Raw genomic sequence first — 18537 nt, 5'->3', positions numbered from 1 at the left:
CTCAGTGAGTTCTGGTGTGTGTTCTCCTGACATCCCCTACCCTGATGTCCACAGTTAATCCTTTGGCCTTGCAGACATTGAGAGTGAGGTCTTTGTTGTGACACTACTCAACCAGCTGATCTATCTCACAACTGTCTTGTCATTATCTGCGATTCTGCAAGCAACAATGGTGTCATTGGCAAATTTATAGTTGCCGTTTGAGCTGTGTTTAACCACACTGTCACAAGTGTAGGGTAGGGCAGTAGGCTAAAGATGCCTCTTTAAGGTGTGCCTGTGCACACAACAAGGAAGAGATGTTATTACCAATCTGCACTGACTAAGATCTCCTGTTAAGGAAACTGAGGATCCAATTACTGCAAGGGTACAGCTGCCCAAGTATTGAAGAAGTATTTGTGATGGCGTTGAGAACATTGAGACTAAGTCACTGACAGCGCACATATCTGCGTAAGTGGTAGAAGAAGGGCATGAGCTCTCAAAGCACTTAACCCCACCCCCCGACACCTATCTCACTCCTTGACCCACTGTGGAAGAGTCTGCAGTACTCGTATTGCCTTCATTAGCCTTCTCTGAAGCTAGAGAATAGGAGTCATCCTGAATCCTGGGAATGCCCAAGAAGACCAACCACTTAACAACACTGATGGAAGAATGCAGTTCTGAAATGCTAAACCTGCTTCTCTCTTCATGGATGTTGTCCTTTCTGGTGGGAGCTTCAAGTAATTTCTGCTTGTCTGTTGATTCATGGCTCTGGGAAAGTCTGGTCCTTCTATCTTCAAACAATTCCTTCAGGGAGCAGACTAGCACATTACATCTGGGTATGAATTTCTAGACCTAAACTCTTTTGCTTCCAATTTTGGTTGATCACGGTTCAGTACAGGAGGAGTATGGTTTAGGTATTGTACATTGAACAAATCTTACGAGAATAAACCGGGAAGGTGACTTTTGTGGCGTACATTTGCATGGCAGACAAAGATATGTATGTGTGTATATGCACAGGTGTGTCCATGGACTGCTTCAAGCTGCATGCAGAAAATTATATCAGTAGCAAGTTTAGACTAGCATTTAGTTACTATGGAACTTAATGTTGTAGACTGACTATTTTCAAAGGAAAATCTACACCATGAAAGAAAACACAGTATAAATTTACATGGCTGATGCAAAGAATGGAAAGTCAGGCAAAACCCTGTGACTCCTTTCACTGGGCAGGAAGGACTGAGGAGAGACTCAGTAAAGGCTTTTTAAAACAATCAGATTTTAATTGGCTAAATGCTGAAAGCCTATTTTCTCTGACTTTCTGTCATTGGACAGTTCACCACATCAAAATTATTACTAAGAGGAGTTCGTAATAACTCTTCACATTAAGTTTGATGGATCATGGAACATTAAACTCAGGGGATACACTACACAGGGAATGCAGATAGGTGAACAGCTTGCTGCATCTCCTTTTGGATAAATGAATCTGTTTGAGATGTTCTGTGTCAAACCTTGGTGGAGAAGAGAATGGAGGCTATGGACCTTAGCATGGGTAAGGGTTAACCATGCAGCAAATTAGACAGAGGAAACTGACAACTAGGACTCCAGAGCTAGAAAATTACACACATTAACTATAAATCATTCTGGTCCTCTGCAATCAGCCTTGCATTTGTCAGGACAGAATCATTATTTGATTTCAACTCAACAATATTTATTGTGACAGAACAATAATGTTCTAATCAATGAAATCACTCAGTGAGATACCTGTAATATTACAGATACTACAGGATACTTTTATCTGAGCATAATAACACCATAATTAACTACAATGTATCATGAATTCTATTCCCCTGGATCACCACTATCCACATATCTTCAGCAAAAATGAACCCCAATTTAACAGATTAATTATTGAAACTTCATAAATTATCTGGCAGTGAATTAATACCACCATCTGAAATTAGTTTCTAAATCCCAACAACACACACAACCTGCTAGTGGATCACAGCAGGCCAGGCAGCATCTATAGGGAGAAGCGCTGTCGACATTTCGGGCCAAGACCCTTCGCTAGGACTAACTGAAAGGAAAGATACTAAGAGATTTGAAAGTAGGAGGAGGAGTGGGAAATGCGAAATGATAGGAGAAGACCAGAGGGGGTGGGATGAAGCTAAGAGCTGGAAAGGTGATTGGCAAAAGTGATACAGAGCTGGAGAAGGGAAAGGATCATGGGATTGGAGGCCTTGGGAGAAAGAAAGGGGGAAGGGGGAAAGCACCACAGGGAGATGGAGAACAGGCAGAGTGATGGGCAGAGAGAGAGAGAAAAAAACAAACAACTAAATATGTCAGGGATGGGGTAAGAAGGGAAGGAGGGGCATTAACGGAAGTTAGAGAAGTCAATGTTCATGCCATCAGGTTGGAGGCTACCCAGCCGGTATATAAGGTGTTGTTCCTCCAACCTGAGTGTGGCTTCATCTTGACAGTAGAGGAGGCCATGGATAGATATATCAGAATGCGAATGGGATGTGGAATTAAAATGTGTGGCCACTGGGAGATCCTGCTTTCTCTGGCGGACCGAGTGTAGGTGTTCTGCGAAACGGTCTCCCAGTCTGCGTCGGGTCTCACTAATATATAAAAGGCCACACCAGGGGCACTGGATGCAGATTTATTGTCTATGGTCATTCTTTTGCAATATGAAACACAGGTACAACTTATCATAGACGACACTTCTATTGCTTTAGTCAGGCAACACCAATTAAACATGATACATTTCGTCTATATGTCTATAAAATGCCTATAAATGCCTCCAAATGTCTATAAAAATGACAGTTTTTGTAAGTCATTGCATTTCTACTTAGCATTGATTTACTGGGAAAGAGCAAATTTAAGTGAACAGAGGAACTTTTCAAAGCAAACTTCCAAGTCAGGGATTACTTGAGACAAACATAAAGTTATCATTCACTTACGTGATAGAGAGTGATGGTGTTGGTTTCTGGCAGAGGTGTGCTCAGGGATTCCTGTCGAACAGCATCTAGATGTACCGGTGTTGGCAAGGCATAATGACTGATGGGATGATTAGGACTGCCCAACTTGTCACTCTTCTTTCTGGATCTTTTGCCTGTGTCTCTTTTAACTAAATACTCCTCTTGAATGATAGGGATCTTATCATCACTCATGTACCTCATTAGCGAGCTTTCTAAATCAACAGAAATAATGCACAATAAACAACAATGTCATCAGCAATTAACTTGTACATGAACTTCTTTTACAAAACATAGGCGGCATTCTGAAATTACGTTAGATATCAAGCTTATTTTTACAATAAGAAGACATACAATATAATTTGCAACGTATATAGAGGGGAGTAAGCAGTCACCATTACTGGCATAGACCCTTCATCAGGACTTAAATTTTGTGTGAGTATTGCTCAACATTTCCAGCACTTGCCTGCAGAATCTCTTTTGTGTATAGAATATTGTTTTGTTTTCAACAGCTATTTCATTTTCCACCTGAAAATTTTTACTTCCTGTTTTTCAGAAATAAAGTATCTGAATTACTGTAATTTTCTTGGGAAAGGCACAGGCTTGTAACAGATCTGCATTTTCTTCTTGGTGATAAATATTATTAAAAGCTCACAATTTTGCTGAATGCCTTCTGTGCAATCATCTATGGAGGGAGAGGAGGTGGTGACAGCAGTGATCCTAATTCTGCCCAAACTTCATGTTTGTGCTTTGATGGAGGAGTGGTCATCCTACTGCTACAAGTTTCTAAGCTGTCATCCCGGCTTCCTCGACCAGGATAAATGAAGAAGTGATGTGCTAGACTTTTTCTAGTGTTACAGTGCTGAAAACAGCACTGCAACAGAAAGGGAGCAATGCACTGCAAGTGGGGTGCAATATCTACAGAGGTTTTTGAGGAACAGCTGAGAAGGAGACTGTAAAAAAAAGCAGAACCTAAATAATAATTAAGAAAAATAGCTGTCAAATGGGAAAAAGAGATCATCAGCTGGTAGAACCAGCTATCATACCCTGTGGGAAATTCTACCCGTGAATATAACTTTTGAGTGATTATCTGATCGCCAGAAATGACACATTCCTGAACTGACATAAGATTGGCTGCAGAAATGTTGAATGAGGAAGCATTGCAAGAAATATATGAACAAACTGTTCAACATCTCAGCTTTAATTTCCTGCACCTTCTTGCACACTGGCAGATGTTCCATATTTAATGGTAAGCTTATGTGTCTTGTAGGTATAATTTTGTTTTGCTCTACTCTCTGTTGACCTTGAAAAGATTAAAAATTAGTTAAGCATTGCTGGTGAGGCCAATATTTAAGGCACCAAGGCAGCATAGCTGTTAGTGCAATGCTATTACAGTGCAGGACGTTGGAGTTCAGAATTCAATTCTGAAAGGAGACTGTACCCTCGTGGAATACGTGGGTTTTCTTTGGGTCCTCTGGTTTCCTCCCATAGTCCAAAGACATACGGGTTAGTATGTTAAATGGTCATTGTAAATTGTCCTGTGATTAGGCTAGGGTTAAATCAGGGGTTGCTAGGCAACAGGGCTCAAAAGGCCTATTCTACACTGTATCTCGAAATAAATCAATAAATTTATTGCCTATCCTTATTTTCTTTGAGTAGGTGGTAGTGCAATTTTATGAAAAGAAAGTGGGCAGTAATAATCTACCCTATCTTTTTTTTTGATTTCTTCAAATGAAGTTCCCTTCTGAGATAGCTGAGGAAGATGTCATCTGGGTGAAGAAAATTCCCTCAGCAGTGACCATTTATCCCACTCGACAGCCTGCATATTCTTACTTTTGCCAGAACCATTTTCAGTTTGAGATCTGATGTCTGAATATACCTTGGATCATCAGTGTCCTGTATTACTTTAACGTTGCTTGACCTTTTGGATGTCAGACAACAATGTGGGTGACAACACAACCAGCAGTTCCCCCATTAGGAACTGGTTTTTATCTGGTGGCAAGCAGTTATGAATGCTGATCCACTTAGGGAAGTGAAAGGAAGCACAGGCTGAAATTTGTGAAGTTAAAAACTCATCTTTCCTTCGTTGTCACTCGGCTAGCAATTCTGTGGGGGGGCAACTTCATTACCTGGACTGGAGTGACTCAAGCATCTTCTCAAGGGCGATGAAATCTGGATTTTTAAATCCAAGTGTTACAAGCTATGTACATAGCATGAGAATAAATAAAATAGGAACACATAAGTAGTCCACTGCACTCATAAAAACTCATTCCTTCCGCTAAATGCTCAATCTAAGGACCAGTCATCACTGAATTATATTTTGCTTATGGAGCTACAGCAGAGAAGAAGACTGCCATTAATGTCAGGATTGTAGAAATTGGGCTCATTTTCTCCCTAACTCGATATAGTAGTCCTTATTGCAAATTCCTTAAGAAGCTGAACTAAAAATGGTAATTCCTACTCCTGGCTGGTCTCAGCTTTACAGTTCAAGCTAACTTGAGTGCTGTATCTGACTGCTAAAGATGTATCCTCTGATCTCATCGGATTTGTAACATGCCCTGTCTCAACTGGCTTCTAGTGTGGGATTATTGTATAGTAATTTTCTCTGCATGAAGCTGTTGTGTGAGCTAAATAGGGAAAACAGGCAAAAAGTTCATGATGTTGAGCGGTTGCATATCCGATGAGTCAATCTCTGCTCTAGGACTGTACTCAGCCGGATGACTGCTGACAGGCTCACACCACTTGGAGATATCATCAGGGATATGCAGGACAGTAAGCAGGGAACAGAACTGTATTTCTAAGTTATATTGACCGTCCTGTTGTACATGCTATTTATTAAAAATTACTATAAATTGCACATTCAGATGGAGACATAACATAAGGATTTTTACTCCTCGTGTATGTGAAGGATGTAAGAAATAAAGTCAATTCAATTCAATTCAACACTTGTCTGGTCAGCTTGGACCTAGTGAAGTCCATTGACAGAGTATCATGGTCAGTTTGCTCTCCAAGACTGGGTTTCGATGAGAGGTGTGTGATTGGATATGACCGCCTAATAGAGGCATCTGTTGCACAGCCAAACCAAATTAACAAGTAGGAAACCGAAAACTTCGTCATCAAATCTGGAGTCAGGCCAGGCTGCCCTCTCTCCTCTGTCTCACTTGCATATTGTTCTGAGTCCTTTGGTGAATCCATCAGAAAAGATATGGGCGTACAAGGAGTCACTTTTTCTGCACGTAGACAACTTTGCTGTCTCCTGATTGGTCCACGCAGTGGTGAACTGTGTGAACTGGCTTCAGGAGTTAGCGTCAGCTGGAATAGAAGAAGGCCAGTTCTTCTTTAATGGGTCTGGTCAATCCTGCGTCCCTTTGTCTAGTCTGATGCCACTAGAATATAGCTCAGTGAGCTAGGACGTGCACCAAGAAATAGGTAAAGTATCCAGCCAATGTCCACCGATAGTGGGTTTACCCATTTTACTGTGGGAATGAATCTGGTTACCAGTTGCAAGATACTCCCGGTGTTACACTTGCATTATGCAAAGTCCAGATCATACTACAAAATGAAGGAATGCTTTGTACAAGACTTCAGAGAATGAGAATACTGTTTGTACAGCTACAGGTACATTCTCTAAGAACTATAGTTCTTATCCTGATGCTGCCTTTACCTGTAGCTGTACAAATAGTGAATGTTACTATGTGTTGAAAGTTGACCTGACCCCAGTATAGAGAAGGATAGACCTGATACCTTGCTGCATACCATTCTGCTCAGGTGGACTGTGATGCTCTGTTGGATCTTCCCCTTGTAGAAATCCTTCTGCTGAAAAACACCTGGGAGCACATCAATCAGTGGCCATCTGCACAGAAACTCCTTGAGATATGCAGGAAAAGGAGATGAAGGGTTCTGTCATATGTTTATCTGAGCAGACCGTGAAAATCATTTGGCAGAATGCCCCATCAGCAGGACTTTCAAATAAGCACCAAGAATTTGCTTGGGCAATGGTGAAAAGAATCTTCCTGTCAAATCTCTGTGCATGGTTGAAGAGTCTCTATCCCACCACATGCTGTCCTACAGATGGTTGTGTATGGATGTATTGTCTTCTGCTGTGTTCTTTTGGCATGAAGATCTGAAAAAGGATGTGCTGGTATTTAGAGGCAAGAGAGAATGAAGATGATCTAGGTCTTGATCTGAAACATTGACTATCTCTCCACCTCCACAGGTGCTGCATGAACTGCTGAGTTCCTCTAGCAATTTGAGTTTGCTTTAGCAGTCTTTATCCAGAACTGCTCAACATGGCACTGCTGTTCCCAGCAACCTGGAGGAGAGGAACATTGGCTACCACTGGAAGTTAATCAACTCAGTGAATTATACCACTCAGCTTGAAATTGGCTGGTCTTCCAGTGTAATAATCTGCCCACAACCAAATATAGCCGACTGGCACGTTACCAGGGTTACGTACCGAGAGAACCATTGAAGCTCAATACAGCTCCCTCCTTCAGAGTTCCCAGGGGAAGGCCACAGCTTATGGTTCTGAGGAAATGGACACTATGCAATAACCCGTGTCTGTTAAAGTCGTTTTCTAGCATGGATGCTGACAGAAGAGGGATAAAAAAAAACTTGCACTTCAAGAAATAACTTCTATAAGAACTAATAATGGAGTCAAATACAAAAATCAATCTTCCACCAAAATAAATTACATTTCTCCCAGTGTTTTCCTGCTGAAGAACAGAATATGAGAGAAGATTGCAGATAGAGCAGTAATTTGTGTACCCACTCTATAAGAGGAATGTGGAGTGTTTCATCCAAGAATGTCACAACTGACATTGGGCAAGTTGCTCACCAGCTTCATTTTCTCAAATAATTCTTAGTTGCCAAATGGAGCTGTGCTACAAATTGCAAAAGGATATGGCTTATATATCTCACAAAATCAGTGCTTATATCTCTTATTTTACCCTAAGAGTGTTTACATGCAGTTCCGTAGATTTAATGTCTTCTCTAGATTGTACCTCCGTTAGTCTCGTGAGACCATGGATTTGCGCCTTGGAAGGTTTACAGGGCATGGGCCTGGGCAGGGTTGTATGGGAGACCGGCAGTTGCCCAAGCTGCAAGCCTTCCCCTCTCCACACCACCGATGTTGTCCAAGGGAAGGGCACTAGGACCCAAGCAGCTTGGCACCGGTGTCATCACAGAGCAATGTGTGGTTAAGTGCCTTGCTCAAGGACACAACACGCTGCCTCAGCTGAGGCTCGAACCAGTGACCTTCACTAGACTGATGTCTTATCCACTAAGCCACACACTAACACAATTTTACAACTGGAATTAGGTTAAATACCGAGCTATTGCACATTGGAAAAGCTACAGTTTAAGTTTAATCCAATTAATTAAAATTAAACAGTACACAGAGAGAAAAAAAAGAGAACTCAGTGAAAGCTTGAAAATCAGGTTGAAATGTTTGTCATTTACAATAGAATCTCAGAGATGCTGTTGGCACCAGAACTCAATTGGTCATAGCAAAAATATTAAAGATACTGTTAAAGCTGTTGCATTATCGCACTCAGGAAAGTTCCAGCTGGACAGGCTGGCATTATGGAAGGGACATCATATTTGATCAGGTTTACTGTAGTTCTTTAAAGAAGTACCATATGCTGTAGACAAAGGGAAGCAGTGAATGTGCTATAATTAGGTTTTCAAAATCATCAAAGTACTTTGTGGAAAAAAATAAGATCATGGTGTAGGAGATAACACTCATATGAATAAAATTACCTAGCTAACAAAACACAGAATGTAGCATAACTATGTCTTTTTCTGATCACAAGTTGTAACAAGAGGTGTGGAACACATATCAGTACTTGAGTTTCAGCTTCATAAATGACCTGGATCAAATGCATGGTTGCTAAATTTTGCTGATAATACTGAAGCAGGTGGGGAAGTAAGTTGTGAAGAAGATATGAGGAAGACACAGCATAACAGGATATGGAGAAATTAAGAGTGAAAATCTGGCAAAGGGAGTACAATATAAGAAAACGTAAAAGTACCCTTTTTGGCAGGAAAAATTAAACAAAGATGCATATTATTTAAATGTTGAGAGATTGCAGAGGTTTGATATGCAGTGATCCCTGCATATAAGTGCATGATTTGCAAAGGGCTAACATACAAGTCCAGGAAGAGATTGAGCAAGTTAACAGAACGTTACTGTTTATTACAGGGGAGATTATACAGGTCACATCCAGAGTACTATGTATTCTATTGGTCACAGTTAAGAAAGGATGTTGATGCATTAGAAGCAGTTTAGACAAGGATGACTATTGCTTTAAGAGAAATGGTTGGATTACAGTTGGAGAACTCACTGTAAAGATGTGAATGATGATAGAATCTATGAAGTATTCAGAATCAGAATCAGGTTTAATACTGCTGGCAAACATTGTGCACAGGACCAAAGGAAGCTTGTAAAATTAGTCAGCTCCATCTTAGGTACTAGTCTCCACATCTTCAAGAAGTGGTGCCCCAGAAAGGCAGCGTCCATTATTAAGGACCCCCACCACCTAGGACATGGTCTCTTCTCATTGTTATTGTCAGGGAGGAGGTACAGAAGCCTGGAGGCACACATTCAGTGATTCAGGAACAGATTCTTCCCCTCTGCCATATGATTCCTACTTGGACATTGAACCCATAAACACTAACTCACTATTTCTATACTTTATTTCTGTTTTGCACTATTTTTAATCTAACTATTCAATCTACATATATACACACACACTTACTGTAATTGATTTATTTTTTCTCTATCTATATTAGCATGTATTGCATTGTACTGCTACTGCTAAGTTAACAAATTTCATGACTCATGCCAGTGATAATACACTTGATCCTGATTCTGATTCATGAAATATGTTGTTTTGTGGCAGCAGTAGATTGCAACACATAATAAAAAAAAGCTATACATTAGAATAAGAATTAAATAAATCAATTAAGTAGTTCAAAGAGCAAAAAAGGAAAAAAAACAGTGAGGTAGTGTACATGGGTTCATTGCCCATTCAGAAATCTGATGGTGGAGAAGAAAAAGCTTTTCCTAAAACACTGTGTGTGTCTTCAGACTCCTGTACCTCCTCCTTGATGGTAGACATGATAAGAGGGCATGTACAGGGTGATGGGGGCTCGTAACAATGAATGCCACCTTGTTGAGGCATCACCTTTAGAAGATGCCCTCAGTGCTGGGGCAATTAGTGCCCTTGATGGAGTTGGCTGAGTTTACTACTTTCTCCAGCTCTTTCCAGTCTTGTGCAATGGTCCCTCCATACCAGACAGTGATGCAAACAGTTAGAATGCTCCCTACAGTACATCCGTAGCAACTTGCAAGAATGCTTGATGACATGCCAAGTCCCCTCAAGCTCCCTAATGAAATCCAGTCACCGTCATGCCTTCCTTGTAACTGCATCGTTATGTTGGGCCCAGGATAGATCCTCAGAGATGTTGACATCCAGGAACTTGATATTGCTTATCCTTTCCATTGCTGATCCCGTGATGAGGACTCACCTTACCCTTCCTGAGGTCCACAATCAATTCCTTGGTCTTACTGATGTCGTTGCACAGGGTTGTTGTTTCAACAATGCTCAACCAGCTGATCGACATCACTCCTGTATGCCTGCTCGTCACCATTTGAAACTCTGCCAGCAGTCGTCCTCAGCAAATCTATAGATGATGTTTGAGTTGTCCCTAGTCACATGGTCGTGGCTGTAGAGAGAGTAGAGCAGTGGGCTACGCACACATCCTTGAGGTGCACCAGTGTTGAATGTCAGTGAGGGGGAGAATTATTTCTGATCCACACTGACTGTGATCTTCTGATCAGGAAATCAGAGATTTAGTTGCAGACGAAGGTACAGATATCTAGGTTTTTGAGCTTGTTGATCTTGTTGATGGTATTGAACTCTGGGCTGTAATCAATAAATTGAGGCCTGACATAGGTATCACTGTTGTCCCGTGATCCGAAGCAAAGTGGCGAGACAGTGAGCTTGCATCTGCTGTAGACTTGTAGTGGCGATAGGCAAAATGCAATGGGTCCAGGTCCTTGCTTAGACAGGAGCAGGTTCTTGCCATGACCAGCTTCTCAATGCATCTCATCACAGTCGATGTGAGTGCAACTGGATGATAGTCATTGAGGCAGCTCACCCTGCTCTTTTTGAGCAGCTGAGAACCTCTGACTGCTGCAGTGACAGTTGTACCTGGACTCTCCTGCCAGTTAGCTGGCACAGGTCTTTCAGCATTATTATCATAGCTAGCAAGGGCAAGAGTAGCTTTGTCGGGTCAGGTCAGCAACAAAGCACACAGAGCTGAAAGGTGGGAAGTTTCCAACTACATAACTGTCAAAGGCAGAAGGCTATTGAGAGAGGAAATGGTGGAGTAAATGTGGAATGAGCTGCCAGTGGAAGTGGTGGATGCAGGATTGATTGCAACTTTTAAGATATTGATACAGGTGCAGATAAATGGGACTAGGCAGATGCAGACTAGATGGATCGAAGATCCTTTTTCTGTGTTGTCGTTTTCTATGACTTTATGACTATGAAATCATGTAGCCTTGTTTTGCCCCTTCATAACAGACTATTGGTATGTTATTTTATTTACAGATAGAGCATCATAATAGACCATTCCAGCCTAACCAGCCCGCACTGCCCAATTACACCATGCGATCAATTAATCTGCTAACACGTACATCTTTGGATTGTGGGAGGAAACAGAGAACCCAGAGGAACCCCAGCGGCTATGGGCAGAATGTACAAATTCCTTACAGACAGAAACCTAATTGAACTTGGTCGTTAGTGCTGTAGAAGCGTTATGCTAACTGCTTTGCTACTGTGCTCCCCAAATTACAGTGAAACAGAACACTTGTCATAGGCTTGCAAAGGCAAGGAGATTCTGGCAGACACTGAGGATGCCAGGCCATGCATAGTCTCACAGGCAGAGAAGCAAATCTGAAAAATGTTTTGATTACAAAATGGCTGAATGAAGTTATGGGAGGCTGTTTGCTAAATTGCTGATGACAGGAATAGACTAGAGTGAATTTAAAACCAGCTTCAAAGCAGGGCATTTGTGATGATCACATGAGAAAGACTATCAAAACTTGTGGCAGGATCCGGACCAGGTAGAAAAATGGGCTGAAATAAGGCAGATGGAATTTAATGCAGACAAATCTGAGGTGTTGCATTGGTAGGACTGACACAATGGATGGAGGAGCACTGAGGAGTACAGTAGGTCAGACGGATCTGGGAATACAGACCCATAATTCCTTAAAGTGGCCTCACAAGTAGATAGGGCCATAAAGTGGGCTTATGGTGCTCATAAATCAAATATTGAGTACAGGAGTTGAGATGTTATGTTGATGTCATGTAAGATGTTGGTGAGGCCTAATTTGGGGAATTGTGTGTAGTTTTGGTCACCCACCTACATGAAAGATATCAATGAATTTAAAACAGTGCAGAGAAAATTTACAAGGATGTTGCCAGGACCCGAAGACCTGATTCATAGGGAAAGGTTGAAAAGGTTAGGACTTTAGTGTAGAAGGATGAGGGAAGATTTGATAGATATACAATGTGATGAGGGGTGTAGACAGGGAAAATGAAAGCAGGTTTCTTTCCTCTGAGGTTGGGTGAGACTAGAACTGGAGGTCATGGGTTAAAGGTGAAAGATGAAATCTTTAAGGAAAACATGAGGGGGAACAACTTCTCTGAGAGGGTGATCAGTGTGTGGAACAAACTGCCCACTGAAGTGGCAGGTGCAGGTTCAACATAATTTGGATAGGTATGTGAATGGCGGGTATACGGAGGCCTACAGGACTAGGCAGCATATTGTTTGGCATGGATTAAGTTAGGCTGAGAGTTCTATTTCTCAGCTGTAGCCTTCTATGACTCTTCTGACATCTCAGCAATTTGGAAACAAATGGGGGTGGGGGATGGAGAGAGATGGGCACACCTTCAGCCAGGTTTTACTGACCAGCAACAGGTCCAATGTGGCAGACAAAAACCAGGAGGAAACAGATGAAAAAGATGCTCCAGCTCTGGCTTGGTACAGTGAGGTGGGGGTAAGAGAAGCCACTCCAGTAAAAGTGGGCAATGGAGATTGAGTCAGAAAGTCCATGTCAGGTTCAAAAGTAATGCCAAAGAGCTACTCAGAGAAAGGTATTGAATAATATAAAGCAATTAAAGACAGAAACTACCTCAAAACTACAAAAATGAGCAGCAGTAAGGTCTGTATCATCACCTGACACAGAAAATAGAAGGATTTGAAGATTGCAAGGAACTAACTGGAAAGGGCATGGTGCTTAAAGTGTTGGTGGTAGTTCGTTGCCAACTCTCATTGGGAATCTGGATGAAGGACTTAGAGAAAGCATTGAGAACAATCCTCAGGAAGAAAGGGCTTGAGTCGAGACCACACCATAAAGGACAGCTAGGGTCCCCGAGCTGGGTTGTGATTTTAATCTATCCAACAAATGGCATTATTTAGCAGTGATTTCAAAAGGGTACTTCTTAAAGACTTTCGTGTAGAATCTGCTTTGTTTAGCTAACAGGAGCAAAGTGCCAATCCACTTGGTTATCGGCTAGTTTAGCCAGCCTGGAATAAACAAGACCCAATACTGCAATGGAAAATTAAGTCTACAGTTGAACTAGTTCTAGTTTCAAATTACGTTGCTTTCCTCACTGGAGCTCAAAGTATGCATCTGCCTCAAAACATAGTTCAATTTTTGCCTTCCATCATGTTATGGGTGATTATAGAATTTGTCCAAAGAGTCAACAAATGAAATTGGACAAGTTGCAAGAAAAATTCACACAATTGTGGTCACACAACATCAGGGTCTTGGACACAAGTTAAGTTAGTCAAAGGAGACAGAGGTTGGGCCGATTGCTAGTGGCGTGTGCTCAGCATGTAATCACTTTTGCAGTACAGAGCTAACTTTAAGGCTCTCTGGAAAAGATCATGGCCAATAGGAATTGTCTCTAAGAGATTGTCAGAGTGAGTCAAGAGGCAAAGCTTTAAAGCAGAGCATCGACGAAGAGTAACGCGAGTACAAGGGGATCCAAGAGCAGCCATGAATTTCACAATCCAGAAATGAGACCAGGAACATTAAACACGCAATAGTTTCTGAATGTTCAAAGCAATAAATATACCAACCAGGATATCAGGGTATATAAATCTGGAAATGATCAGACATAGGAGTTACAGTAAGATTTGGAGAAAGTAGTCTGTGTAGAGCAGGAGGAAAGCCAGAGTGAAGTCAGGACACAGAATTAGCACAATGCCATGAGAGGATATGGTAAGATAGATGACCATTACTACCATCACCATCCGTAGCAGATGTGGGGCAGGGTATTGTACACATAAACACAGTTGGAAAGATTTCAGAGGTTTAAGAATATTTATGTGTACGCATATTGAATATTTATATGTATGCAAGTCTTCAAAAATTTGACTGAGCAGTTCTTGAATGATATTGTTAAGTTACTAGTATGCAAGTTTTTAGTGTAAATATATTCACTTATTTGTACTGTGGTATATATATGTACAATAACTGTTAAATCTAACTGTCACCTTAAAGTTGGTGGCTTTGCCGTTACCTTATTAACCTATGTAAGTTGGCTAACTTATCGCAATGTGTGTATGATACTTCAGTTCAGAGGTGGTTGCCTTAATAAATAGATCAAAGTTCGAAGTACAAAGTATATATACATTATACAACCTTGAGATTCATCTCCGAACAAGCAGCCACGAAACAAGAACACCAAAAAACACCCCATATATAGATTTTTAAAAAACTGTCTTACACTCAATGTGCAGAGAATAAAAACCATATCAAGCCTATAAAAAGAACTCATAGAAAATAAAAGAGTAAAATAACCCATAAAAAGACCATCAAACAGCCAGCAGTGAGAAAAAACATCACGCAAAAAGTAACCGCGAGCAAATAGCGTTTCTGAACTGAAGTCCGTAAAGAGAGTCTGAGACACGTAGTTCAGCGCAGAGTGGAGGAAATGTCGTGGAGCAGAAATCTTAACTGGCCCATACCTCACCTTGAACCCCAACACCTTGACCTTTTCAATGCGGCCTGATGCTTAACTCTCCATCATGTTCTGCTGCTTTCAGCAGTGATCTGAACCGACTGAAAGGATGATGATGCTTTTCCCTTTTCATGGATGCTGCCTGACTGGTGAGTGCTTCTTGCATTTTCTGTTTTTGCTTTAAATCTCCTGCACCTGCAGTTTATGATCTTCAAATAAAATATATGTGGTTCCTTGATGCTCCTAATTTCAGGGAGATAGGTATTTCTCCATGGTATGAGTACAGAAGAATTCAATCAATGACAGGTACAGATATCACTACTTTGCAATAACATGTGCAAAAAATAACTGAAATGAAATCAAACTCCCTAATCATAGGAAATAACAGTAAAATATAATCCTGATGTCTCTTTGCTCTAAATGAAATCAATACATTTTACCAACGGTCAATTTAATGGGCAAATGTAAAGCAGACTGAAATTCCTCAGCTAAATACTTAAAGACTAATCTCAACCAGCATACTGTGTGTAATGCTGCACACGTGGAGCATTTACAATTTTCCAAAATGATTCACATTTCCCAATATTTACAATACAATATAGTTTCCAGCTACAGTTAAACAAAGAACTGGGAAATTATTATTAAGTCTGAATGCGTATAATTTGTTCTCCATATGTGCAGAATGCAAACTTTGATTTGTAGTGCTGCTTCCATCAAGACCTCACGAGCTAATGATCAAGTTCTTCAGAAGCACAAGTCCAACAAAATATCTAGCTTTGGAACTGCAGCTGGCTTCTGTCAATGGATCATTTGATAATGTATGTGTCTGAGTCAATTGCAACTTTACATTGTAGCACTGTAAGGTGCTAACAGCATCAAAAGGTAAACTTTTCATTCATCCTGATTCACAATGGTTTACAATCTTGCATCGCTTGTTCTGGGTATCTAAAGAGTCTATCTGCAGGAAGTACAGGGACTACTCAGCAGGTCAGGCCTCATCAGTGGGAGGAAAAAAAGAACCAACAATTCAGGTCAAAGACACTTTGTCAAAACTGGGAGGGAAGGAGTGGGGATGTCTCCAATTGGGTAAAACCAGGCCATAAACTGGTTTAAATAAATTGAAAATGAAATTATCCAGTCAGTGAGTGAATCAAAGAAGGCCAAGAACAGAACATAGAAGAATATCGAAGATGCAAAATGCAGAGCAGGAAGACATGCCCAGCAGCTGCAGATGCCTTGAATGGTGGCCCAATTTATTCTCCAACTCAGTCTCATGAAATATTTAGCAAACTGATTCCATTTTTGGCTAAAATTGGCCAGTGTATGCCGTGCAGGCTGAAGACAAAGCCAAAGTGACTTGAGCATGTCAAGACTCCACAAGTCAGCTGGGTCACTGTTGCCTCTCCTTCTGTCTGCAACCTCAAGATCCCCCAGGAATTATAGGGTTTATGTTTCTGGCAAGAAAAGACAGCAGTCTTTAATCACTCTAGTCTTGTTCATTTTGGGGCAGGATGGTTTCTAACTGATCTCAAAGAACTAAAGCAAGAATCATGCCCGGATGAACTAATATTTCCAGGCTGCTCAGTCACGTATACCGACATCATCTGAAATATGCAAAGAGCATGCTCAAAATCCAATCAGTATATGAAGCCCCACACCCTGCAATAGTCCAGAAACTATTCTCCATTAGAAATGAAAATTACCTTAACAAAGGATTCTGCAAAGCTGGAGAAGAAATTGTGGGAGCCCTAGCTGAGATTAGGATAAAGTGACAGAAGACTGGAGGGCAGATGCCACTGTGGTTTTATTTAAGAAGAGCTACAAAGAAAAGCCTGGGAACTATAGGTTAATAAGCCTAACATCTATGTTAGGCAAGCTACTAGAGAGGATTGTGAGGGCTATGATATATAAGCTTATGGAAAGACAGGGGTTGAATAGGGATAGTCAGCATGGCTTTGTGCATGGGTATCGCATTGTACATATTTGATTTGAGTTCCTTGAAGAGATATACAAGAAGGTCAATGAGATTACACAGTAATTAAAGAAATATAACTTGCCTCTTCGTCCATCCCTTTTTGGTCTGTAAGAATCTTCATATTCTCCTACCCAGCTGTATTCGACTGGCATGGAAATTGGCCTTAGTTTGCCTAGAAACACCAAAACAAAGTGCTCAAATCTTACTAAATATTGCAGCTGCAGGAAATCTGAAATAAAACCATAGAATCTTGGAAGTAATCAGGAGGTTAGGCTAGAGAGGGAGCAATTTTGTGCAAATTCACCATCACAACTGGAAACATTTATAGTAAGACAGTTTTTAACATACAGAACTGTTGGGAAGGGAAGAAAAACAAAGAAGGCGTATCTGTCGCAGGAAGGTGAGGTTAAATGGAGTAAAACTGCAAAACAAAAACACTGAAAACAATTAAGATCCAGAGCTTAGTGTGGTCATAACTGGAAGAAATGATAATTACATGCTGTTGTATTTAAAGTTAAATTCAGCAACTTTAATTTTCCATTAAAGTAATCTCACCTTACCTTCTCCTGAGGGTAAGGGATGGAGAAAAATGCTACTTGCATTTTTTATTTGGCCTTTTACACTGTCACAATGTTACCTTCTTAACAGACGCTACAGCTCTTCAGCTCAGAGAAGACTTCCAGATGATAGTTTTCGAATTCATTTCAACCTCTTCTCAGCCCATTTTTGCTTCCTTTCCCTGCCCTTAGCATATTTCCCCTTCTTTCAGAACGTTTCTTTTTATTAATTAGTTATGTTTCATGGTCCTGCATGATTCTCTCTTGCATGCTTTCATTTCCTCTGTATCTTGAATTATCACTATAGCTGATGGGAGATCAACAGGTTGAACACATTTCTCTCCCTGCAGATGCTTCCTGATCTGTTAAGTCCTTCCATGAGTTACAGTTTATATTTCCAGTTGTGTGTTGCTTTTAAGACCATAAGACATTGAGCAGGATTACCAAATTCTGCTCCTTAGTCTGCTCCACCATTCCATCATGGCTGATCCATTTCCCTCTTAACTTCACTCTCCCGCCTTCTCTGTAGAACCCTTCATGTCCTCACTAATCAAGAACCTATCAATCTCTTCCTTAAATGCACCCAATGATGTGGCCTCCACAGCGGCCTGTAGCAGTGAATACCGCTACAAAATTCCTCTTATCTCTGTTCCAAATGGACATTCCTCTGTTTTGAGACTATGCCTTGTCGTCCTAGACTCCCCAACAAAGGAAACATCTTCACATCCACTCAAGCTAGGTCTTTCAACATTCAATAGGTTTCAATGAAATCACCCCTCATTCTTCTACATTCCAGCGAGTAAAGACCCAGAGCCATCAATTGATGCTCATATGACAACCTTTTCATTCCTGGAATAATTCTTGTGAACCTGCTCTGAACTCTCTCTGATGTCAACACATCCTTTTTAAATAAGGGTCCCAAAACTGCTCACAATACTCCAAGTGAGGCCTCACCAGTGTCTTATAAAGCTCAGCATTACATCCTTGATTTCATATTCTAGTCCTCTTGAAAAGAA

At 40.9% G+C, this 18537-nt stretch overlaps 1 protein-coding gene across 1 annotated transcript in view; it reads right to left on the bottom strand.

Annotated features, from left to right (window-relative positions):
* cnksr2a (connector enhancer of kinase suppressor of Ras 2a) overlaps positions 1-18537 on the bottom strand; it is a 579374-nt gene that overhangs the window by 168772 nt on the left and 392065 nt on the right. The window contains exons 12-13 of the mRNA XM_059968066.1: positions 17043-17136; positions 2934-3159 (exon numbers count right to left, since the gene is read on the bottom strand). Of these exons, the coding sequence (XP_059824049.1) occupies positions 2934-3159; positions 17043-17136 (320 nt within the window). The remainder of the gene's footprint in view (positions 1-2933; positions 3160-17042; positions 17137-18537) is intronic.

The sequence above is a fragment of the Hypanus sabinus genome, chromosome 4 (assembly GCF_030144855.1).
Source record: "Hypanus sabinus isolate sHypSab1 chromosome 4, sHypSab1.hap1, whole genome shotgun sequence".
NCBI lineage: Eukaryota > Metazoa > Chordata > Chondrichthyes > Myliobatiformes > Dasyatidae > Hypanus > Hypanus sabinus.
Note: the sequence above shows the minus strand (reverse complement) of the source record. Positions and strands in the feature narration are given on the sequence as shown.